Raw genomic sequence first — 26,132 nt, 5'->3', positions numbered from 1 at the left:
AATCCCATATACACAATCTTATACCCGCCCCAACCATACAATCCCATATACACAATCCTATACCCGCCCCAACCATACAATCCCATATACACAATCCTATACCCACCCCAACCATACAATCCTATATACACAATCCTATACCCTCCCCAACCATACAATCCCATATGCACAATCCTATACCCTCCCCAACCATACAATCCCATATACACAATCCTATACCCTCCCAACCATACAATCCCATATACACAATCCTATACCCTCCCAACCATACAATCCCATATACACAATCCTATACCCTCCCCAACCATACAATCCCATATACACAATCCTATACCCTCCCCAACCATACAATCCCATATACACAATCCTATACCCACCCCAACCATACAATCCCATATACACAATCCTATACCCGCCCCAACCATACAATCCCATATACACCATCCTATACCCTCCCCAACCATACAATCCCATATACACCATCCTATACCCTCCCCAACCATACAATCCCATATACACCATCCTATACCCTCCCCAACCATACAATAATATATACACAATCCTATACCCGCCCCAACCATACAATCCCATATACACAATCCTATACCCGCCCCAACCATACAATCCCATATACACAATCCTATACCCACCCCAACCATACAATCCTATACCCTCCCCAACCATACAATAATATATACACAATCCTATACCCGCCCCAACCATACAATCCCATATACACAATCCTATACCCACCCCAACCATACAATCCCATATACACAATCCTATACCCGCCCCAACCATACAATCCCCTATACACAATCCTATACCCACCCCAACCATACAATCCCATATACACCATCCTATACCCTCCCCAACCATACAATCCCATATACACAATCCTATACCCTCCCCAACCATACAATAATATATACACAATCCTATACCCGCCCCAACCATACAATCCCATATACACAATCCTATACCCACCCCAACCATACAATCCCATATACACAATCCTATACCCGCCCCAACCATACAATCCCATATACACCATCCTATACCCTCCCCAACCATACAATCCCATATACACAGTCCTATACCCACCCCAACCATACAATCCCATATACACAATCCTATACCCGCCCCAACCATACAATCCCATATACACCATCCTATACCTTCCCCAACCATACAATCCCATATACACAATCCTATACCCGCCCCAACCATACAATCCCATATACACAATCCTATACCCTCCCCAACCATACAATCCCATATACACAATCCTATACCCGCCCCAACCATACAATCCCATATACACCATCCTATACCCTCCCCAACCATACAATCCCATATACACAATCCTATACCCACCCCAACCATACAATCCCATATACACAATCCTATACCCGCCCCAACCATACAATCCCATATACACCATCCTATACCTTCCCCAACCATACAATCCCATATACACAATCCTATACCCGCCCCAACCATACAATCCCATATACACAATCCTATACCCTCCCCAACCATACAATCCCATATACACAATCCTATACCCGCCCCAACCATACAATCCCATATACACCATCCTATACCCTCCCCAACCATACAATCCCATATACACAATCCTATACCCGCCCCAACCATACAATCCCATATACACAATCCTATACCCTCCCCAACCATACAATCCCATATACACAATCCTATACCCACCCCAACCATACAATCCCATATACACAATCCTATACCCTCCCCAACCATACAATCCCATATACACAATCCTATACCCTCCCCAACCATACAATCCCATATACACAATCCTATACCCACCCCAACCATACAATCCAATATACACAATCGTATACCCACCCCAACCATACAATCCCATATACACAATCCTATACCCACCCCAACCATACAATCCCATATGCACAATCCTATACCCTCCCCAACCATACAATCCCATATACACAATCCTATACCCACCCCAACCATACAATCCCATATACACAATCCTATACCCGCCCCAACCATACAATCCCATATACACAATCCTATACCCTCCCCAACCATACAATCCCATATACACAATCCTATACCCGCCCCAACCATACAATCCCATATACACAATCCTATACCCTCCCCAACCATACAATCCCATATACACAATCCTATACCCTCCCCAACCATACAATCCCATATACACAATCCTATACCCTCCCCAACCATACAATCCCATATACACAATCCTATACCCGCCCCAACCATACAATCGCATATACACAATCCTATACCCACCCCAACCATACAATCCCATATGCACAATCCTATACCCTCCCCAACCATACAATCCCATATACACAATCCTATACCCACCCCAACCATACAATCCCATATACACAATCCTATACCCGCCCCAACCATACAATCCCATATACACAATCCTATACCCTCCCTAACCATACAATCCCATATACACAATCCTATACCCTCCCCAACCATACAATCCCATATACACAATCCTATACCCGCCCCAACCATACAATCCCATATACACAATCCTATACCCACCCCAACCATACAATCCCATATACACAATCGTATACCCACCCCAACCATACAATCTAGGGCTGGGCGATATGGCTGAAAACTGTATCACGATATCAGTGTTTCATATCGGTCGATATCGATAATTATTGATATATTTTATTACCCATTTAAAATAAGGACCCTAGGGTGAGAATGCAGGGCGGCGGGCATGGTACAGGAGAATGCAGGGTACTGGCATGGTACAGGAGAATGCAGGGTACTGGCATGGTACAGGAGAATGCAGGGCACTGGCATGGTGCAGGAGAATGCAGGGCACTGGCATGGTGCAGGAGAATGCAGGGCACTGGCATGGTGCAGGAGAATGCAGGGCACTGGCATGGTGCAGGAGAATGCAGGGCACTGGCATGGGACAGGAGAATGCAGGGCACTGGCATGGTGCAGGAGAATGCAGGGCACTGGCATGGGACAGGAGAATGCAGGGTACTGGCATGGGACAGGAGAATGCAGGGTACTGGCATGGGACAGGAGAATGCAGGGCACTGGCATGATGCAGGAGAATGCAGGGCACTGGCATGGTGCAGGAGAATGCAGGGCACTGGCATGGTGCAGGAGAATGCAGGGCACTGGCATGGGACAGGAGAATGCAGGGTACTGGCATGGGACAGGAGAATGCAGGGTACTGGCATGGTACAAGAGGATCCGGGGTTGTGGGCATACTACAGGAGATGCAGTGCTGTGGGCATGGTACAGGTAGACCATGCCCGCAGCATTGCATCCCTTGTAGTGTGCCCGCAGCCCTGCATAATGGCAGGTAGTGAAGCTGTTTCACTTACCTGTTCCAGAGGCGCCTTCATTTTAAAAATGGCGCCGCCACGTCATTGCGCACGCGCCGCCACCGCTCGTGTAATTTCGGCTATTTCCGGCCTCTCCCGAGCGGCGGCGGCGCGTGAATACATGTCACCGCGCACCCGCCGCCGCCGCTCGGGAGAGGCCGGGAATAGCCGAAATTACACGAGCGGTGGTGGCGCGTGCGCAATGACGTGGGGGCGCCGAGCGGCGCCATTTTTAAAGCTTAAACCCGTCGGAGCGGACTTATCGTTCAAAGTCTTTTATTGCTATCGGAAATGTCACTATCGCGATACATATCGGTATCGTTTTATCGCCCAGCCCTAATACAATCCCCTATACACAATCCTATACCCTCCCCCACCATACAATCCCATATACACAATCCTATACCCTCCCCAACCATACAATCCCATATACACAATCCTATACCCTCCCCAACCATACAATCCTATATACACAATCCTATACCCTCCCCAACCATACAATCCCATATACACAATCCTATACCCTCCCCAACCATACAATCCCATATACACAATCCTATACCCTCCCCAACCATACAATCCCATATACACAATCCTATACCCACCCCAACCATACAATCCCATATACACAATCCTATACCCACCCCAACCATACAATCCCATATACACAATCCTATACCCACCCCAACCATACAATCCCATATACACAATCCTATACCCACCCCAACCATACAATCTCATAAACACAATCCTATACCCTCCCCAACCATACAATCCCATATACACAATCCTATACCCACCCCAACCATACAATCCCATATACACAATCCTATACCCACCCCAACCATACAATCTCATATACAAAATCCTATACCCTCCCCAACCATACAATCCCCTATACACAATCCTATACTCTCCCCAACCATACAATCCCATATACACAATCCTATACCCGCCCCAACCATACAATCCCATATACACAATCCTATACCCACCCCAACCATACAATCCCATATACACAATCCTATACCCGCCCCAACCATACAATCCCATATACACAATCCTATACCCACCCCAACCATACAATCCCATATACACAATCCTATACCCGCCCCAACCATACAATCCCATATACACAATCCTATACCCTCCCCAACCATACAATCCCATATACACAATCCTATACCCGCCCCAACCATACAATCCCATATACACAATCCTATACCCTCCCCAACCATACAATCCCATATACACAATCCTATACCCGCCCCAACCATACAATCCCATATACACAATCCTATACCCACCCCAACCATACAATCCCATATACACAATCCTATACCCACCCCAACCATACAATCCCATTTATATTATGTACACCCAGGAAAGAATCCAGGATTTTTTTATAGCAATCTAGTGAGCTGGCCAGAACCTCCTCTGGAGGGAGTCTATTCCACATTTTCACAGCTCTTACTGTGAAGAAACCTTTCCGTATTTGGAGATGAAATCAGTTTTCCTCTAGACGTAAAGAGTGCCAAATGGAATGGGATTAGGTCTATTGTAACGCATTATTTAAACATTTCTCTAGAATTTCCAAACGAATTCTATACTCCTGGAGTAAAAATGGAATAATCTGTTATTATTTCTGGTATTGGGGGTTGAACTCACAGATTTATCCGTTGTGATATAAAACGTCTTTATAAATAAAACCGAGTTTCATAAACAAACAAAAATATCGCTTTTTGACAAACAGAAATGCAACTTTAAAATACAAAAAACTCAAAAACTGTAATCTCTTGGCTGTGATGTCATCGCTCATATCACCGAATCTATCACCAGCATTAAATATTAAGAAAAAATAGAAGAAAAGCTTTTTTCCTAATTGTTTCCCGTCCAGCAGCTCAGGAGACGCCCTTACTTATGTGTGTGCGGTGGTGCAATGTTTAAACTTTAATGTGTTATTATTACCGGCTCTGGATGGAATTTTGTTGCTGATTTAGAAATGGCCGGCAGAGGAGCGTTACTTTTTATATCAATTTTTGATTTAGTTTTAGTTTTAGTCTCTTGGCTAAAATGTCATTTTAGTCATATTTTAGTCATCTGAATTCTTTTATTCGACTAAAATAGTGTGAATTTAGTTGACAAAAATATTTTAGTTGAAGAAATCAACACTGCTGGGATCCCCAAGTTTCGGCAAGGACTTCAGCTGGGATTGCCAAATCTGGTCAGAGTCTCCTGGAATTCCCAAATTTGGTTAATGACGTCACCTGGGAATAACAAAATTTGGCAAAGACATCACTTGGCATTGCCAAATTTGGTCATTGACGTCACCTGGGATCCCCAAAATTTGGTAATGACATCACCTGAGTTCCCCAAATTTGGGCAATGAGGTCACCTAAGATCTTCAAATTTGGGTAAAGACGTCACCTGAGATTCCCAAATATGGACAATGACATCACCTAGGATGACCAAATTTTGGCAATGACGTCACCTGGGATGCCCAAATTTTGGCAATGATGTCATCTAGGATGACCAAATTTTGGCAATGACGTATCCTGGGATCCCCAAATTTGGGCAATGACATCATCTAGGATTTCCAAATTTGGGCATTGACGTCACCTGGGATCCCCAAATTTGGGCAATGATATCACCTGAGATCCCCAAATTTGGACAATGATGTCACCTGGGATGCCCAAATGTGGGCAATGACATCACCTGGGATGCCCAAATGTGGGCAATGATGTCACCTGGTATTCCCAAATGTGGGCAATGACGTCACCTGGAATCACGAAATTTGGGCAATGACGTCACCTGTGATGCCCAAATTTGGGCAATGGCATCACCTGGGATCACCAGATTTTGGCAGTGACATCACCTGGGATCACCAGATTTTGGCAGTGACATCACCTGGGATGACCAAATTTTGGCAATGATGTCACCTAGGATGACCAAATTTTGGCAATGACGTATCCTGGGAGCCTCAAATTTGGGCAATGACCTCATCTAGGATTTCCAAATTTGGGCAATGATATCACCTGGGATCGCCAAATTTGGGCAATGACGTCACTTGGGACCTCCTGCGTTAAGATTAAATGACAACAGCCAGGAATTTGTCATTTAGTAGCGGGGGTGTGGCATGTAATTTGGTCATTGGTCTACCAGGAAGGTTATCGGCCATCCCCAGACCTGAGCGCTGTGCGTTGCAGCTTTATTCTATGAGAACGCAGAGAATGGGGGAGGTGGTGCTGTATTGGAGGAGGTGATGGCAGATGTTGGTGATATGTCGGTAGACTCCCCCAGGATACGCTCGGTGTAGGAGGAATGTCCCCTGCCATAGATGGGAAGAGGACAGAACAGTGGCGAATCCTCTTCACATGGGGTGATGGGTATCTGCAGGCTGACGCACACACATCGCAGCGCTGCGTCTTTGTGACGCTGATGAACATCTCGCCATCTTCTGGAATCCTCCAGATAGAGATGACCTTGTCTGACCTCTGCTATCACACTGCCCATTGGATGGGGCTGACATAGATGTAGGGGGATCATTACACCATGTGACAGACCACTCTCGTCTCAGCCAATCACATCTCACCCCGGGGTACAGAGCGATGAAAGATTATTTCTGATTGGCTGCAAAGCCCCTATTTATGAAGAAGTCTGTATACACTGAGCTATGGTACCCAACATCCTGACAGGTAGATTTATAGTGGTACAGGCGCCCTTCAGTCCTTGTCAGTCCCTTCTGGGGTTTGTAGTGCGGCTTTTACAGCCCGGCTGGCCACCAGCACACGGGATGACGTGCAATGAAGGGCGGTCAGCCTTTGCTGCTCCATATTTCTGATGAGGATGTGAATGATGAGATAATTGTGTTGGTGATCCCTCCTGATTGGTGTGTTTATTGGACAGGTCACGATATCCTGGAGTGGCTCATTCAGAGGTTACAGATCGGAGATGAAGGTGAGTGAAGGACGCTCGATGTTCCACCATGTGGCGCTCCACCAATGTTTCATGTTTTATGACTTTGTATATTCAGCTGTAAGAAACCCCAATAACCCTCCTATGTGACCACACATCGCATCGTTCACCTATTTATCATCGCGATGGGCGATGGGTCTGAGCGCGCAGGACAATAGACGAGGGGGCCTGAGCGTGCGGCACAATAGATGAGGGGGCCTGAGCGTGCGGGACGATGGGCGAGGGGCCTGAGCGTGCAGCACAATAGATGAGGGGGCCTGGGCGTGCGGGACGATGGGCGAGGGGCCTGAGCGTGCGGCACAATAGATGAGGGGGCCTGAGCGTGCGGGACGATGGGCGAGGGGCCTGAGCGTGCAGCACAATAGATGAGGGGGCCTGAGCGTGCGGGACGATGGGCGAGGGGCCTGAGCGTGCAGCACAATAGATGAGGGGGCCTGGGCGTGCGGGACGATGGGCGAGGGGGCCTGAGTGTGCGGAACGCCCCCAGTCTTCAACCTAACCTGCGGCACGTCCCCAGTCTCTGACCTAAACTGCGGCACGTCCCCAGTCTCTGACCTAAACTGCGGCACGTCCCCAGTCTCTGACCTAAACTGCGGCACGTCCCCAGTCTCTGACCTAAACTGCGGCACGTCCCCAGTCTCTGACCTAAACTGCGGCACGTCCCCAGTCTCTGACCTAAACTGCGGCATGTCCCCAGTCTGTGACCTAACCTGTGGCATGTCCCCAATCTCTGACCTAACCTGCGGCACGTCCCCAGTCTCTGACCTAAACTGCGGCACGTCCCCAGTCTCTGACCTAAACTGCGGCACGTCCCCAGTCTCTGACCTAAACTGCGGCATGTCCCCAGTCTGTGACCTAACCTGTGGCATGTCCCCAATCTCTGACCTAACCTGCGGCACGTCCCCAGTCTCTGACCACACCTGTGGCATGTCCCCAATCTCCGACCTAACCTGCGGCACGTCCCCAGTCTTCGACCTAACCTGCGGCACGTCCCCAGTCTCTGACCTAACCTGTGGCATGTCCCCAGTCTTTGACCTAACCTGCGGCATGTCCCCAGTCTCTGACCTAACCTGCAGCACGTTCCCATTCTCCGACCTAACCTGCAGCACGTCCCCATTCTCCGACCTAACCTGCAGCCTGTCCCCAGTCTCCGACCTAACCTGCAGCCTGTCCCCAGTCTCCAAACCTATGCTGCAGCATGTCTCCGACCTAACCTACAGCACGTCCCCATTCTCCGACCTAACCTGCAGCACGTCCCCAGTCTTCGACCTAATCTGCAGCATGTCCCCAGTCTCCGACCTAACCTGCAGCCTGTCCCCAGTCTCCAAACCTATGCTGCAGCATGTCTCCGACCTATCCTGCAGTACGTCCCCATTCTCCGACCTAACCTGCAGCATGTCCCCAGTCTCCAAACCTATGCTGCAGCCTGTCTCCGACCTAACCTACAGCACGTCCCCATTCTCCGACCTAACCTGCAGCACGTCCCCAGTCTTCGACCTAATCTGCAGCATGTCCATAGTCTCTGACCTAACCTGCAGCACGTCCCCAGTCTCCGACCTAACCTGTGGCATGTCCCCAGTCTCTGACCTAACCTGCAGCACGTCCCCAGTCTCCAACCTAACCTGCAGCCTGTCCCCAGTCTCCGACCTAACCTGCAGCACGTCCCCAGTCTCCGACCTAACCTGTGGCATGTCCCCAGTCTCTGACCTAACCTGCAGCACGTCCCCAGTCTCCAACCTAACCTGTGGCATGTCCCCAGTCTCCAACCTAACCTGTGGCACGTCCCCAGTCTCTGATCATCATTTATGTCCAGTACTCCATATACTGAACTTTGTGTGGCCCTTTGGTGATATCAGGCGGCACAGTTGGGGGCCCATATACCATCCAAAACAACAAAGAGAACATTGAGCCTGCGATAAACTTTACGCAGCATTTCTCTGGAGACAAAACAAAGCCATTATAAATTGGCGTTGGTTCTGGCGGTGAGCGAATGACCAGAGACTTGGGAAATCTCCGCCATTGTTTGAGTGGTGCTGCTGTTGTCATGTTTTGTGTCCTAATGAGAGAGGATTCATACATGGCAGATCTATCAGAAAAGTGATGGCCCCCCTCTCTGCGGCCCCTCCCCCCCTCTCTGTGCCCCCCCCCCCCCAGGCCTGGGACCCCTTCATGGTGATCTCTTCCGCCAGTCTATTCCAGGTACAAAGCTGCTTCTTTCTGGTGACATTAATTATTGCAAAGGTCATCGGAGAGATGATCAGTGTGACGGGAAGACATTTCCAGTATAATGGCCAATTATCTCGCCTCTTCATTAGCATGGCGGATCCGTGTCTTCCCTGTGTGAGCGCTTATTGGGCTCATGTTACCCGGGAGCCTTTGTAGTGCCGATGTCCGCCACCTGGGGGGGCTGCATTTATCATCTTCTCTATTACGTGAAATGATGGCCTCAAGGCTGAGGGAGCCAAGAGCCAGGACATTCCTGATTGGTCATCACCTCACAGCGCCCCCCAGTGGAAGGATTATCATGAATCTGTGTGTCTGGCATAGAGGAATATAATCCTTCATCTGCAGAAAGACACCCATGTGTGAAGTGTCAGCTCTGCAGGACAGAATATTGCATCTCTCATCATGTTTACTGCCGCCATGGATTTACTCCATATGGATATCCAATGGCATCCCTCACTTCTAATGGATTGTTATCTCTTATTATGTGTGATGGCCAAACCGAGGGGATCGGTGATCCCAGGAATCCGCCGGACACTCCATTATCTACTGATCTATACTAATGGTTCTCCCAATCCACCCCACCCTAATACCCTGTCACCTGCCCCCCACCCGACTACTTACCCTGTCATCCTGATCACTGCCCCCTTCACCCTAATACTTACCCTGTCATCCTGATCACTGCCCCCTTCACCCTAACACTTACCCTGTCATCCTGATCCCTGCCCCCCTCACCCTAATACCCTGTCACCTGCCCCCCACCCGAATACTTACCCTGTCATCCTGATCACTGCCCCCCCCACCCTAATACTTACCCTGTCATCCTGATCACTGCCCCCCCCCCCACCTAATACTTACCCTGTCATCCTGATCACTGCCCCCCCCCCCCAACCTAATACTTACCCTGTCATCCTGATCACTGCCCCCCTCACCCTAACACTTACCCTGTCATCCTGATCACTGCCCCCCCCCCCCACCTAATACTTACCCTGTCATCCTGATCACTGCCCCCCCCACCTAATACTTACCCTGTCATCCTGATCACTGCCCCCCCCCCCCCACCTAATACTTACCCTGTCATCCTGATCACTGCCCCCCTCACCCTAATACTTACCATGTCATCCTGATCACTGCCCCCCTCACCCTAATACTTACCCTGTCATCCTGATCACTGCCCCCCCACCCTAATACTTACCCTGTCATCCTGATCACTGCCCCCCCCACCTAATACTTACCCTGTCATCCTGATCACTGCCCCCCCCCCCACCTAATACTTACCCTGTCATCCTGATCACTGCCCCCCCCACCTAATACTTACCCTGTCATCCTGATCACTGCCCCCCTCACCCTAATACTTACCCTGTCATCCTGATCACTGCCCCCCTCACCCTAATACTTACCCTGTCATCCTGATCACTGCCCCCCTCACCCTAATACTTACCATGTCATCCTGATCACTGCCCCCCTCACCCTAACACTTACCCTGTCATCCTGATCACTGCCCCCCCCCACCTAATACTTACCCTGTCATCCTGATCACTGCCCCCCCCACCTAATACTTACCCTGTCATCCTGATCACTGCCCCCCTCACCCTAATACTTACCCTGTCATCCTGATCACTGCCCCCCTCACCCTAATACTTACCCTGTCATCCTGATCACTGCCCCCCTCACCCTAATACTTACCATGTCATCCTGATCACTGCCCCCCTCACCCTAACACTTACCCTGTCATCCTGATCACTGCCCCCCCCCACCTAATACTTACCCTGTCATCCTGATCACTGCCCCCCCACCTAATACTTACCCTGTCATCCTGATCACTGCCCCCCTCACCCTAATACTTACCCTGTCATCCTGATCACTGCCCCCCCCCCAACCTAATACTTACCCTGTCATCCTGATCACTGCCCCCTTCACCCTAACACTTACCATGTCATCCTGATCACTGCCCCCTTCACCCTAACACTTACCATGTCATCCTGATCACTGCCCCCCCCCACCTAACACTTACCCTGTCATCCTGATCACTGCCCCCCTCAACCTAACACTTACCCTGTCATCCTGATCACTGCCCCCTTCACCCTAACACTTACCCTGTCATCCTGATCACTGCCCCCTTCACCCTAACACTTACCCTGTCATCCTGATCACTGCCCCCTTCACCCTAACACTTACCCTGTCATCCTGATCACTGCCCCTTCACCCTAATACTTACCCTGTCATCCTGATCCCTGCCCCCCCCACCCTAATACTTACCCTGTCATCCTGATCACTGCCCCCCCCCCCAACCTAATACTTACCCTGTCATCCTGATCACTGCCCCCTTCACCCTAACACTTACCATGTCATCCTGATCACTGCCCCCCTCACCCTAATACTTACCCTGTCATCCTGATCCCTGCCCCCCTCACCCTAATACTTACCCTGTCATCCTGATCACTGCCCCCCTCACCCTAATACTTACCCTGTCATCCTGATCACTGCCCCCCCCCACCCTAATACTTACCCTGTCATCCTGATCACTGCCCCCCTCACCCTAATACTTACCCTGTCATCCTGATCACTGCCCCCTTCACCCTAACACTTACCCTGTCATCCTGATCACTGCCCCCCCCCCCCCCAACCTAATACTTACCCTGTCATCCTGATCACTGCCCCCTTCACCCTAACACTTACCCTGTCATCCTGATCACTGCCCCCCTCACCCTAATACTTACCCTGTCATCCTGATCACTGCCCCCCTCAACCTAATACTTACCCTGTCATCCTGATCACTGCCCCCCTCACCCTAATACTTACCCTGTCATCCTGATCACTGCCCCTTCACCCTAATACTTACCCTGTCATCCTGATCACTGCCCCCCTCACCCTAACACTTACCCTGTCATCCTGATCACTGCCCCCCCCAACCTAATACTTACCCTGTCATCCTGATCCCTGCCCCCCTCACCATATCATCCTGATCCCTGCCCCCCTCACCCTAATACTTACCCTGTCATCCTGATCACTGCCCCCCCACCCTAATACTTACCCTGTCATCCTGATCCCTGCCCCCCTCACCCTAATACTTATCCTGTCATCCGGAGCCCTGTCCCCCCATCCTAATACCCTGTCACCTGCCCCCCACCCGAATACTTACCCTGTCATCCTGATCACTGCCCCCCCACCCGAATACTTACCCTGTCATCCTGATCACTGCCCCCCTCACCCTAATACTTATCCTGTCATCCGGAGCCCTGTCCCCCCATCCTAATACTCTGTCATCCTGATCCCTGCCTTTCCCCAGCCCCCTCCAACCCTAACACTTACCCTGTCATCCTGATCCACCACCCCCCCCCCCCACCATAACACTTATCCTGTCATCCGGAGCCCTGTCCCCCCATCCTAATACCCTGTCATCCTGATCCCTGCCTTTCCCCAGCCCCCCCCTCCCTAATACTTACCCTGTCACCCTGATCCTTACGCCCCACCCTAATACTTATCCTGTCATCCGGAACCCTGTCCCCCCCATCCTAATACCCTGTCATCCTGATCCCTGCCTTTCCCCAGCCCCCCCAACCCTAATACTTACCCTGTCTTCCTGATCCCTGCCCCCCCACCCTAATACTTACCCTGTCATACTTATCCCTGCCTGTTGCCAGCCCCCCCCTCACTCTTATACTTACCCTGCATCCTGATCCCTGCCCCCCCCACCCTAATACCCCACCTGCCCCTATCCCTGTCCCCTACCCGGTTACTTACCCTATCATCCTGACATCCTTATCCCAGCCCCCCACCCTAATACTTACTCTGTCACCCTGATCCCTGCCCCCCCCCACCCTAATACATACCCTGTCCCTGCCTTTCCCCAGCCCCCCACCCTAATACTTACCCTATCATGCTGATCACTTAATTTCCCCTGCCCCCCCCCCCCACCCTAATACTTACCCTTTCATCCTTTATCCCTGCCTGTCCCCTGCCCCCCACCCTAATACTTACCCTGTCATCCTGATCTCGCCCCACCCTAATGCTTACCCTGTCATCCTGACATCCTTATCACTCTCCCCCCACCCTAACACTTACTCTGTCCCCCTAATGTCTGCCCCCCCCATCCTATTACATACCCTGTTATCCTTATCCCTTCCTTTCCCCAGCCCCCCACCATAATACTTACCCTCTCATCCTGATCTCTGCCCCCCTCACCCCAATACTCACCCCATCCTGATCACTGCCTTTCTGCTGCCCCCCACCCACCCTAATACTTACCCTTTTATCCTGATCCCTGCCTGTCCCCCCACCCCCACTGTAATACTTACCCTGTCATCTTGATCCCTTCCTGCCTGTTGGTTGTCATATGGGGGGTGACACCTGGCAGCACTCTTCTGTTCTATGTGGTTATCGCTGGTTGTGCTTTGTTTTCTCTCCACAGAGGGGCAGCATCTGGGCAATCTGATGGTGAAATGCGGCTACATCTACCCTCTGCAGGAGCCCACCAACCTCGTCCTGAGACCAGACACCAGTCTGTACCGCTTCCAGGTCTGGGGGTGCAGAGCGGGTGTATAATGCGAAGATGTACATAGGGTCGGGGGAAGGGAGAGTGGTAAAGGGATGATGATGGGGTGCAGGTTGAGAAAAAGGGGATGAAGATGGAGAAAGATGCAAAGATGAGCTGGAGGGTAATAGGAAGAGGGTGAAGATGGACGGAGGATGAGGATGAGGTGAAAATGGGGTGTAGGATGAGAGAAAGAGAGGGTGAAGATGGAGGACAACGTGAACATGGGGTGCAGCATGAGAGGAAGGAGTTCATGATGGGGTGCATGAGGAGAGGAAGGAGATGAAGATAGAGAAAAAGGTGAAGATGGGGGTACAGAAGGAAATGAAGGTGAAGATGGGGTGCAGGAAAGAGGAAGAGGATGAAGATGGAGGTGGAAGTGAAGATGGGGTGCAAGAATTGAGGAAGGGGGTGAATATGGAGTAGGAGGTGAAGATGGTGTACAGAAAGAGATGAGGATGGAGGAGAAGGTGAAGATGGGTGCAGGAAGAGAAGAAGGGGATGAAGGTGAAGATGGGGCGCAGGACAAGAGGAAGATTGGGAAGCAGGAGAATATTATGAAGATGGGGTACAGAAGGAGATTAGGATGGAGGAGAAGGTAAAGATGGGGTGTAAGACGAGAGGAAAGGGATGAAGATGTAGTGCAAGAGGAGAAGTAGGGGATGACGATAGAGGAGAAGGTGAAGATTGGGGGCAGGAGGAGAGGAAGTGGGTGAAGATGGGGTGCAGGAGGAGAGGATAAGGATAGAGGAGAAGGTGAAGATGGGGTACAGAAGGAGATAAAGGGGAAGATGGGGTGCAGGAGGAGAGGATAAGGATAGAGGAGAAGGTGAAGATGGGGTACAGAAGGAGATAAAGGGGAAGATAGGGTGCAGGAGAAGAGGAAGGGGATGAAGATGGAGGTGGAAGTGAAGATGGGTGCAGAAGGAGAGGAAGGGGATGAAGCTGAAGGTAAAGATGGGGCGCAGGATGAGAGGAAGGTGATGAAGATTTGGAAGCAGGAGTAGAGGATGAAGATGGGGTACAGAAGGAGATTAAGATGGAGGAGAAGGTGAAGATGGAGTGCAAGACGAGATGAAGGGAATGAAGATGTAGTGCAGGAGGAGAGGTAGGAGATGAAGATGGAGGAGAAGGTTAAGATCAGGGGCAGGAGGAGACGAAGGGGGTGAAGATTGGGTGCAGAGGAATAAGACTGGGAAGCAGGAGAAGAGGAAGGGATTAAAGATAGAGGAGAAGGTGAAGATGGGGTGTAGGAGGCGAGGAAGAGGATGAAGATTGGGTAGCCGGAGGAGAGGAAGGGGATGAAGATGGAGTATAAGGTGAAGATGGGATACAGAAGGAGATGAAGAGGTGGAAGTGAAGATGGTGTGCAGGAGTAGAGGAAGAGGGTGAAGATGGAGAGGGTGAAGATGGGGCGCAGGACGAGAGGAAGGGGGTGAAGATGGAGTAGGAGGTGAAGATGGGGCGCAGGACGAGAGGAAGGGGGTGAAGATGGAGTAGGAAGTGAAGATGGTGTACAGAAAGAGATAAGGATGGAGGAGAAGGTGAAGATGGCTGCAGGAGGAGAGGAAGGGGATGAAGATGGAGGAGAAGGTGAAGATGGGGCGCAGGACGAGAGGAAGGGGATGAAGATTGGAAAGCAGGAGGAGAGGATTAAGATGGGGTACAGAAGGAGATGAAGATGGAGAAGAAGGTGAAGATGTGGTGCAAGACCAGAGGAAGGGGATGAAGATGTGGTGCAGGAGGAGATGGAGGAGAAGGTGAAGATAGGGGGCAGGAGGAGAGGAAGGGGGTGGAGATGGGGTGCAGGAGGAGATAAAGGGATTAGGATTGGGAAGCAGGGGGGGAAGAAGGGGATAAAGATAGAGGAGAAGGTGAAGATAGGGGGCAGGAGTAGAGGAAAAGGTTAAGATGGGGTGTAGGAGGTGAAGAAGGGGATGAAGATGGAGGAGAAGGTGAAGATGGGGGTGTAGGAGGAGAGAAAGGGGATGAAGTTTGGTTAACGGGAGGAGAGGAAGGGGAATGAAGATGGAGGAGACGATGAAGATGGGGTACAGAAGGAGATGAAGATGGAGGAAAAAGTGAAGATGGGAAGCAGGAGGGGAGGAAGGCAATGAAGACAAGAAGGTGAAGATTGGATGCAGGATGAGAGGAAGGGGGTGAAGATGGAGAAGAAGTTGAAGATTGGGTACAGAAGTAGATGAAGACGGAGGAGAAGGTGAAGATGGGGTACAGGAGTTGAGGAAGGAGATGGAGGAAAATATGAAGATGGGGTGCAGAAGTAGATGAAGACGGAGGAGAAGGTGAAGATGGGGTGCAGGAGGAGAGGAAGGAGATGAAGATTGGGAAGCAGGAGTTGAGGAAGGAGATGGAGGAAAATATGAAGATGGGGTACAGAAGAAGATGGGATGAGGAAATTATGATGGAGGAGGAGGTAAAGATGGGGTGCACGGCAATTGGAAGGGGAAGAAGATAAGAACTAAAGTTGAGGTGCAGGCTGAGAGGAAGAGGATGGAGATGGAGGTGAAAATGGGGTGCAGGGTAAAATGTAGGGGATGCTAGGTGAAGGAGGTGAAGAAGGGGGGTGCAGACTTGTATAAAAAACAATGTTCCTTGCTGGGGTTTGGAGGTGTAAATTCTGCCCTCTCCGGTGGGGTTGCATAGTATATAGTAGTGTTAATGTTCCCTCTGCTTTGTGGCTGAGAAGTTTTACATTTCCCATAATGCTCTCTGTCTCATTCCAGACTCCATACTTTTGGCCAACACAGCAGTGGCCAGCAGAGGATACGGACTATGGTGAGTGTTAGACCAGTCCTGTCTATTCATCCATGTGCAGGGAGTGGGAGGGATTATAATATGGTGACAAGTTTTAGGGTGGGGAGGGGCAACAAAGAATTATCAATGATAAGGAAAGTATCAAAGCAATTAATGTGCTGTATGTAAATGAGGAGGCGGAGACAGCTAATGGAAGTCTTTCGTTGATGAAGGCGGGGTTCCTAGAGGTTTAGCAAATATCTGACTTAAGTCACAAAGCTAATAATTTTAATTTTTAAGAAAGTGACAGTTATTTTCAGTCCAATAAGATTTGAGGATTGAAGTCACATGGATAATATAGAGAGTCGTATTCTTGTGTTAGAGCTTTGTGAATTGAGCTATTTCTTTCCTGTGTTGAGTCGTTGATATTGATCGGGTTTTTGTTGCAGCAATTTACCTGGCGAAGAAGAATATCCGGAAGAAGGGGATTCTGGAGGAGTATGAGAAGGTGAGTACACAGGGCGGGGAGAGATCTGACCATTCACAAGTGAGCCATAAGACTCATGAAGAATCCTCCAATCACAGCTGATGATGCCATAAATCTTGGTTCAGAGATCTCTCCACCCACCTAAATATCCAACATCTCCGACAAATGACTCTTCCAAGAGGACATGTCATTAAAAATGCATCAAACTGGCACATTGCCATTCTATGCACCCCTAAAACCAGGTCCTTACAGTACTTCTAGATATTTGCACCCCCTTCCCCTTTATAGATATCTCCCCCTACTTCCCCCTTCTGGATATCTGACCCCATTCTGACCACATTCTGTTTCCCCCACATGCACCCCAGTATTCACTTTCTGTTCCCATACCCCCTGTACCCCAGTATTTACATTCTGTTTTCCTATCCCCCTGCACCCCAGTATTCACATTCTGTTCCCATACCCCCTGTACCCCAGTATTTACATTCTGTTTTCCTATCCCCCTGCACCCCAGTATTCACATTCTGTTCCCATACCCCCTGTACCCCAGTATTCACATTCTGTTTTCCTATCCCCCTGCACCCCAGTATTCACATTCTGTTCCCATACCCCCTGTACCCCAGTATTCACATTCTGTTTTCCTATCCCCCTGCACCCCAGTATTCACATTCTGTTCCCATACCCCCTGTACCCCAGTATTTACATTCTGTTTTCCTATCCCCCTGCACCCCAGTATTCACATTCTGTTCCCATACCCCCTGTACCCCAGTATTCACATTCTGTTTTCCTATCCCCCTGCACCCCAGTATTCACATTCTGTTCCCATACCCCCTGTACCCCAGTATTCACATTCTGTTTTCATATCCCCATGCACCCCAGTATTCACATTCTGTTTTCCTATCCCCCTGCACCCTCCTGCACCTCAGTACTCAACCCCCCCCCCCTCATTCTGTAGTATTCACTTTCTCTCTCCTCTCTGCACCCAATACCCATGCTCTGTTCCCCTACCCCCAGTACTCCCATTCTGTTCCCCTACTCCCTGAACCCCAGTACTCACATTATGTTCTCCTACCCCCAGCACCCCAGTACTCCCATTCTGTTCCCCTACCCCCAGCACCCCAGTACTCCCATTCTGTTCCCCTACCCCCAGCACCCCAGTACTCCCATTCTGTTCCCCTACTCCCCGAACCCAAGTACTCACAATCTGTTCCCCTTACCCTACACCCCAGTACTCACATTCCGTTCCCCTACCCCCACACCCCAGTACTCACATTCTGTTCCCCTACCCCCCACACCCCAGTACTCACATTCTGTTCCCCTACCCCCACACCCTAGTACTCACATTCTGTTCCCCTACCACCCCAGTATTTACATTCTGTTCCCCTACCACCCTCACTCCAGTACTCGCATTCTGTTCCCCTACTCCCCAAGCCCCAGTACTCACAATCTGTTCCCCCTACCCCCACACCCCAGTACTCACATTCTGTTCCCCTACCACCCCTGCACCCCAATATTTACATTCTGTTCCCCTACCCCCTGCACCCCAGTACTCACATTCTGTTCCCCTACGCCCGGCATTCCAGTACTCACATTCTGTTCTCCTACCCCCTGCACCCCAGTACTCACATTCTGTTCCCCTACCCCCGGCATCCCAGTACTCACATTCTGTTCTCCTACCCCCGGCATCCCAGTACTCACATTCTGTTCTCCTACCCCCTGCACCCCAGTACTCACATTCTGTTCTCCTACCCCCTGCACCCCAGTACTCACATTCTGTTCCCCTACCCCCGGCATCCCAGTACTCACATTCTGTTCCCCTACCCCCGGCATCCCAGTACTCACATTCTGTTTCCCTACCCCCCCTGCAGCCCTAGTATTTACATTCTGTTCCCCTACCCCCCTCACCCCAGAACTCACATTCTGTTCCCCTGCACCCCAGTATTTACACTCTGTTCCACTACCCCCCTCACCCCAGTACTCACATTCTGTTCCACTACCCCCTGCACCTCAGTACTCACATTCTGTTTTCCTACCCCCCCCCCACACCCCAGTATTTACAGTCTCTTCCCCTACCCCCAATGCACCCAAATACTCAAATTGTATTCTCATACCCCCTGCACCCCAGTATTCACATTGTTTTCCTATCCCCCCTGCACCCCAGTATTCACATTTTCTTCCACCCCTCCCTACCCCCCCCCCCCCTGCACCGAATAACTCGCCCACACCCCAGTACTCACAATTTGTTCTCCTGACTTTTTCACCCCAGTATTCACATTCTGTTCTCCTACCCCCAGCACCCCAATACTTATTTTCTGTTCTTCTACCCCCCTGCACCACAATACTCAGATTTTGTTTACCCCTGCACCACATTATTCACATTTCTTCCCCCCATACCTCAGTATTCACATTCTGTTCTCCCCCTTCCCTCCCTGCACCCCAATACTCACAATCTGTTTCCCCTGCACCCCAGTATTCCCATTCTCTTCTACCTTCCTGCACCCCAGTACCAATATTCTCTCCCCTGCCCTCGCTCACAGACAGCACCGTGTTTTGCCTCCCCCCCTTCCCCCGTCTCCCTGGGCTCTCCATAATTTATGCTAATTTCCATAAGAGCTCATTAGATTTCCCTTCCTCTTCCCGTTCCAGGAAAACTACAGCAATTTGAATAAGAAAATTAACCACAAATGGGACTTTGTCGTCATGCAGGCGAAGGAGCAATACAAGTGAGTACTCCGCCCCTGTACGTGTTGTCTCATTAACCCCTTCCTTCCAACGCGTGACGCTATGCGGGGGGGGGGGGGGATCGCAGGTAAACCACAGCTACCATGGGCATCCGGAGGTAGGGGCAAGGGGGGGCAAATGCCCCCCTTTGGAATCTCAACTTCCCCTTTTAAGTGGTTGTTAAGCCACTTTATACCATCCTGTCTGTTCTGTTTAATAATCCTGTGTGCCTGTGTGTCTGTGTTTTAAAAAAATAAGCTGTTCTTTACCAGTTTTCAGAGGGCCGAGCGCCGCTCACGTGACCCGTCAGCTCTCTCCTCTCTCCGGCTGACAGCTGCCTGCAGCGGGCGGGGCCAAGGATTCCTCACTGATGTCAGTTGGGAGGGGAGGAGGAGGGGAAGAGGAGAGGAGGAGAGAGGCGGCGGGTCACGTGAGCGGCGAGTGACACTCTATACTTGTAAAGAATGGCTTATTTTTATAAAAAACAGACACAGGGGCACACAGGATTATTAAACAGACTGTAGACAGGATATGAAACTTTAAATGAAACTACAGCAGCAGGAGAGGAGGAGGGGTGGGCACTGACACAGGAGCAGACAGGCAGGGAGGGAGGGGGGGGGGGAGAGGACAGAGAAGGACAGGAGGACTGCGGATGATGGAGGCACGTAAACTGACCACGGTGTCAGGGCTCAGCAGCCATGGTATACCGTGGTCAGTTTACAGGGAGGATATAGCCAGGCAGGATCAGCCAGGTATTTTAGGTGATAGAAGGGGCCAAATTACACAGCAAAGCACTGTGCTGTATAACATGATTTAAGGGAATATACTCAAAATAAGTATAATGACTAAGCCCCTCCCCTTCATGACATGTTGAAAAGGGGCGGAGCATGGGTGACCTTAAAATTATGCCCCCCCCCCCTGAAAAAAGTTCTGCGGACGCCCATGACAGCTACCTGTATCATTTATAGGTTGGGCCGATAAGATGGATGTGATCAGCTAGCCAACACCCGGGCAGGTTTAGGATCCGATTCCTCAAACTCAGAGTAGCACCCAACCATCCTAAAGGAATGCCACAGTGACCTCTCAGTCCATGTTTTTATGTCATTTTAGCATGCCTAAAGTGGGCCTCCACTCTAAACTGAGAATATGCTGTTATAGGGAACGCCTGCTGTAGAAATGGTAATTCTGTGCCCCGCCTTCAGGCCTGAATTCCTCCTGAAAACTATCAGAGCGCTTCCTGTGCCTGGCCACGCCTCCTGTTCTATAGCCTCATATATCTGCAGTGTGACATCATCTCCAAACTTTCTATACAAAGGGACAGATAACTGTCCTTCAGAGTTTGCAGGGGCCGCACTGTGGCCAGTGGGGTTAGAAAAGGTTCTGACATCAGTGGGAAAAAACAATGCCCCATCTTTGGTGCCTGTGGGAGAAATTGTGTCCTATCGTTGGTGTCATTGGGCCCCATTGTTGGTGTCAGTGGGAGGAATAGTGTCCCATCATTGGTGTCAGTGGGAGGAATAGTGTCCCATCATTGGTGTCAGTGGGAGTAATAGTGCCCCATCATTGGTGTCAGTGGGAGTAATAGTGCCCCATCATTGGTGTCAGTGGGAGGCAGGGCAGCCATCAGGGGGGGACAGCCCATACACATGTAAGGGGCCCAGGCGTTCCATGGGGCCCAGCTGCCCAGGCCCAACCAATGAGATCAAGTTGTTGCTGCTGTAGTAACTAGCAATTGCTAAAGCAGGGTGGCCGCAGAGTAAGCTGATGCAGTCGAAGGGATGTCTCTTTGCTGGATTGGGCTGTCTTTTTGCTAAATATGTGAGCTTGTCTCTTTGCTTAATTGGGATGTCTCTTTGCTGAATATACGAGGCAGTCTCTTTGCTGGATTGGGATGTCTCTTTGCTAGATTGGAATATCTCTTTGCTGAATATATGAGGATGTCTTTTTGCAGGATTGGATTAATTTTCATATATTAAGTTGTAAGAGTGTTAAAATAAAAGTGGGTGCACTGAAGGACTCAGTAGGATTGCCAGCGGGCAGATTTGGTGGGATGGCCAGAGGACCGGCCCTGGGGAATGTTGGTTGCCAGGCCCGGAGGGGCCCAGACCTAAAGCTGTGTAAGGGGCCCCAGAATTTCTGATGGCTACCCTGGTGGGAGGAATAGTGTCCCATCATTGGTGCCAGTGGGAGGAATAGTGCCCCATCATTGGTGTCAGTGGGAGGAATAGTGCCCCATCATTGGTGTCAGTGGGAGGAATAGTGCCCCATCATTGGTGTCAGTGGGAGGAATAGTGCCCCATCATTGGTGTCAGTGGGAGGAATAGTGCCCCATCATTGGTGTCAGTGGGAGGAATAGTGCCCCATCATTGGTGTCAGTGGGAGGAATAGTGCCCCATCATTGGTGTCAGTGGAGGAATAGTGCCCCATCATTGGTGTCAGTGGGAGGAATAGTGTCCCATCATTGGTGTCAGTGGGAGGAATAGTGTCCCATCATTGGTGTCCTTGGGAGGAATAGTGCCCCATCATTGGTGTCAGTGGGGGGAATAGTGCCCCATCATTGGTGTCAGTGGAAGGAATAGTGCCCCATCATTGGTGTCAGTGGGAGGAATAGTGCCTCATCATTGGTGTCAGTGGAAGGAATAGTGCCCCATCATTGGTGTCAGTGGGAGGAATAGTGCCCCATCATTGGTGTCAGTGGGAGGAATAGTGCCCCATCATTGGTGTCAGTGGGAGGAATAGTGTCCCATCATTGGTGTCCTTGGGAGGAATAGTGCCCCATCATTGGTGTCAGTGGGAGGAATAGCGTCCCATCATTGGTGTCCTTGGGAGGAATAGCGTCCCATCATTGGTGTCATCAGGAGAAATAGTGCCCCATCATTGGTATCATTGGAAGGAATTGTGTCCCATCCCTAGTGTCATTGGGCCCAATTGTTGTTGTCATTGGGAGAAATTGTACCCCATCATTTGTGTCATTGGGAGGAATTGTGTCCTATCATTGGTGTCATTGGGCCCTGTTGTTGCTGTCATTGGGAGAAATTGTACCCTATAATTTTTGGTATCTTTGGGAGTAATTGTTCTCCTTCACTGGTGTCAGTGGGGGGAATTATGCCCCATTGTTAGTATCAGTGGATGAAATTGTGTTTAAAGGTGCACTGCTGCCTGTGACTGCTGGTCTCACTGGGTTTGGAGTGAGATTTGGTGATGTCACTACTTTGCTCCTTACTGTACCTGAGGACCTGCAGAATCTCCCTGCTTCCAAGCCTTATTTCAGGAGACTTGGGGTAAGATTTGGTGATGTCACTACTCTGCTCCTCACCGTTCTCCTTGCTGGAGGGGAAGCTGAACCTGAGGACCTGCAGTGCAAGAATCTCCCTGCTTCCATGCCTTGTTATTTCAGGAGATTTGGCAATGTCACTACTCTGCTCCTCACTGTTCTCCTTGCTGGAGGGGAAGCTGTACCTGAAGTCCTGCAGAACAAGACTATCCCTGCTTCATCCATTCTGCAGATCCACCTCTGTCATTACCCCACCAGTCACCGGGGGGGGCAGCTCTGACATGAGGAAGCATAATCCTTCTTTAGCCAAGATGTCCGCCTCCGTGAAGATACAGTCCAGAACAAGACTTAGTCATCCAGTAATAAGCTAAAGATCAGCTGAGGGGGAGCACACAGGCTGCGTTGGGGACTAGTCCTTTGCTCGCTGTTTTCCAGGCAAAGCTTTTCTCAGTTCAGGTCCTCTGTTCAGCATACTTTAAGGGGTGCATTAAAAAAAAATTGTCAGCTCCATCTAGTGGCCACAATGCTTTCTGTCCTGAAATACCTTAATCAGGGAAGTACTCCATAGTGGCCAATAGATGGAGCTGTGAATCATAGGAAATCAACATATATAATATTTTATGAGGGCTTGTGATAATTTTCTTGTTTTTTTTTTGTCATAATTGATATTCTGTTATGCAATTATAATACTTTGTGAATGATATCTGTGAAATGTAACCTTGTTGCCATTCATTTCAGGGCGGGGAAGGAGCGTAAGAAGGCGGACCGGCTGGTGCTGGATTGCCAGGAGAAAGCGTACTGGCTGGTCCACCGGCCACCAGTGAGTAACCCGCCAACCGGCCGCAAATTTATTGAACGTTTTTCTTCTTTAAATCCATTGATGACATTACCTCCGCCCCTTTTCTTCCAGCCAGGGATACTGGACGTGTTGGATTATGGGATGGACAGGGCCAGTGACCCCAACGTTGTCAAGGTAAACAGGTGAGACGCTGGTGCAGGCGCTGCAGGATGGCGCCATGAAGCTGGTAACATCACAGGGGGTGCGGTCTTTCCAAACCTGTGGTTTTACCCCCCCCCCCCCAGGGAAAAATTTTGGGCGTTTTGGAATATGGTGAACAAATGAGCAGTCGCCAAGTTTGCTGGTGCGGAGGTGAAAGGGTTAAGGTCGGATCGCTCTGCGTCATTTGTAATTGGATTCACGCGGCGGTCCTGCAGGGCTGAATTATGCGGTCACGCTCGGTCAGGGTGACGGACGCACAATGAAGGATCGCTGATAAACTTCCCAACGAGGCCCTCGAACGAGTCAGAGATGAGAGATTAGCGGGGTCTGGTGGGATCTGTTGCTATGGCAACACTGTGCGTGTAATAAGGCCAAGGAGGGGGTCTCAGGAAGACAAGCGGAGACGAGTTCCTCTGACTCATCTCCTGTACAGCCCAACTGACGCAGGCTAAGAGGGGAACTATACGAGCCTGCGCTATTTCCTGATTGCGTCCCCGAGGGGAGGGCTCCTTTAATATCAGCGCGGCGGGGTAATGGGGGGGCATTCATCAAATAAGAGTTTAGCTTCACTTTACTAAAATCAATATTTATCCTTCATTTACACATTGGAGGCGGGATTTTAGAGTTGCAGCATCTGGTTTCTATGGGTTACCACACTTTATCAATGATTGTTACTCTCTACTATTGGTGGTTACTCCTATCAACGCTTCTTATCAGTGAAGGGGGGGATTTGTACTGGGAGTACTGGATTTGAGGGGGGCTCTTACTATTGGGGCTCCTTATCATACTAGGCTGTATGTTGTGTTCCCCCACAGGGAGAGGGGACTTGTAGCCCCCCACAGGGGAAGGGGACTTGTAGTCGCCCTCGGGAGAGGAGGGCTTGTAGTCTCCCCCCTCAGATAGTCGCTCACACTGGGAGGAGACTTGTAGTTGCCTACAGGGGGGTAGACTTCTAGTCACCCACAGGGGCAGAGACTTGTAGTCGCACACAGTGGGAGGAGACTTGTAGTTGCCCGCAGGGAAGGAGACTTGTAGTCTCCCCCCTCAGGTAGAGGAGACTCGTAGTCGCTCACAGGGGGAGGGGACTTGCAGTCGCCCATAGGGATAGGGGACCTGCAGTTGCTCACAGGGGGAGGAGACTTTGTCGCCCCCCTCAGGTAGAGGAGACTTGTAGGCCCCCACAGGGGGAGGAGACTTGTAGTCGCCCACAGGGGGAGGAGGCTTGTAGTTGCCCACAGGGGAGGAGACTTTTAGTCTTGTGGTCTCCCCCCTCAGATAGTTGCTCACACTTGGAGGAGACTTGTAGTCGCTCACACTGGGAGGAGACTTGTAGTCGCTCACACTGGGAGGAGACTTGTAGTCGCTCACACTGGGAGGAGACTTGTAGTCGCCCACAGTGGGAGGAGACTTGTAGTCGCCCACAGTGGGAGGAGACTTGTATTCGCCCACAGTGGGAGGAGACTTGTAGTCGCCCACAGTGGGAAGAGACTTGTAGTCGCCCACAGTGAGAGGAGACTTGTAGTTGCCCACAGGGGAGGAGACTTGTAGTCTCCCCCCCTCAGGTAGAGGAGACTTGTCGCCCACAGGGGAAGAGACTTGTAGTCGCTCACAGTGGAAGGAGACTTGTAGTCGCTCACAGTTGAAGGAGACTTGTAGTCGCCCACAGGGGAGGAGACTTGTAGTCGCCCGCAGGGGGAGAAGACTTGTAGCCGCCCACCGGGGAGGAGACTTGTAGTTACTCACATGGGAAGGAGACTTGTAGTTGCCCA

At 50.5% G+C, this 26,132-nt stretch overlaps 1 protein-coding gene across 1 annotated transcript in view; it reads left to right on the top strand.

The window, feature by feature from the left end:
• RGS9 (regulator of G protein signaling 9) overlaps positions 1-26,132 on the top strand; it is a 99,260-nt gene that overhangs the window by 29,832 nt on the left and 43,296 nt on the right. Inside the window, exons 3-9 of the mRNA XM_082272755.1 lie at positions 7,305-7,355; positions 14,008-14,114; positions 16,875-16,926; positions 17,334-17,392; positions 20,015-20,091; positions 24,102-24,183; positions 24,274-24,336. Coding sequence (XP_082128881.1) covers positions 7,305-7,355; positions 14,008-14,114; positions 16,875-16,926; positions 17,334-17,392; positions 20,015-20,091; positions 24,102-24,183; positions 24,274-24,336 — 491 coding nt within the window. The remainder of the gene's footprint in view (positions 1-7,304; positions 7,356-14,007; positions 14,115-16,874; positions 16,927-17,333; positions 17,393-20,014; positions 20,092-24,101; positions 24,184-24,273; positions 24,337-26,132) is intronic.

The sequence above is a fragment of the Pelophylax lessonae genome, assembly GCF_965119305.1.
Source record: "Pelophylax lessonae genome assembly, chromosome: 11".
Lineage (NCBI taxonomy): Eukaryota > Metazoa > Chordata > Amphibia > Anura > Ranidae > Pelophylax > Pelophylax lessonae.
Note: the sequence above shows the minus strand (reverse complement) of the source record. Positions and strands in the feature narration are given on the sequence as shown.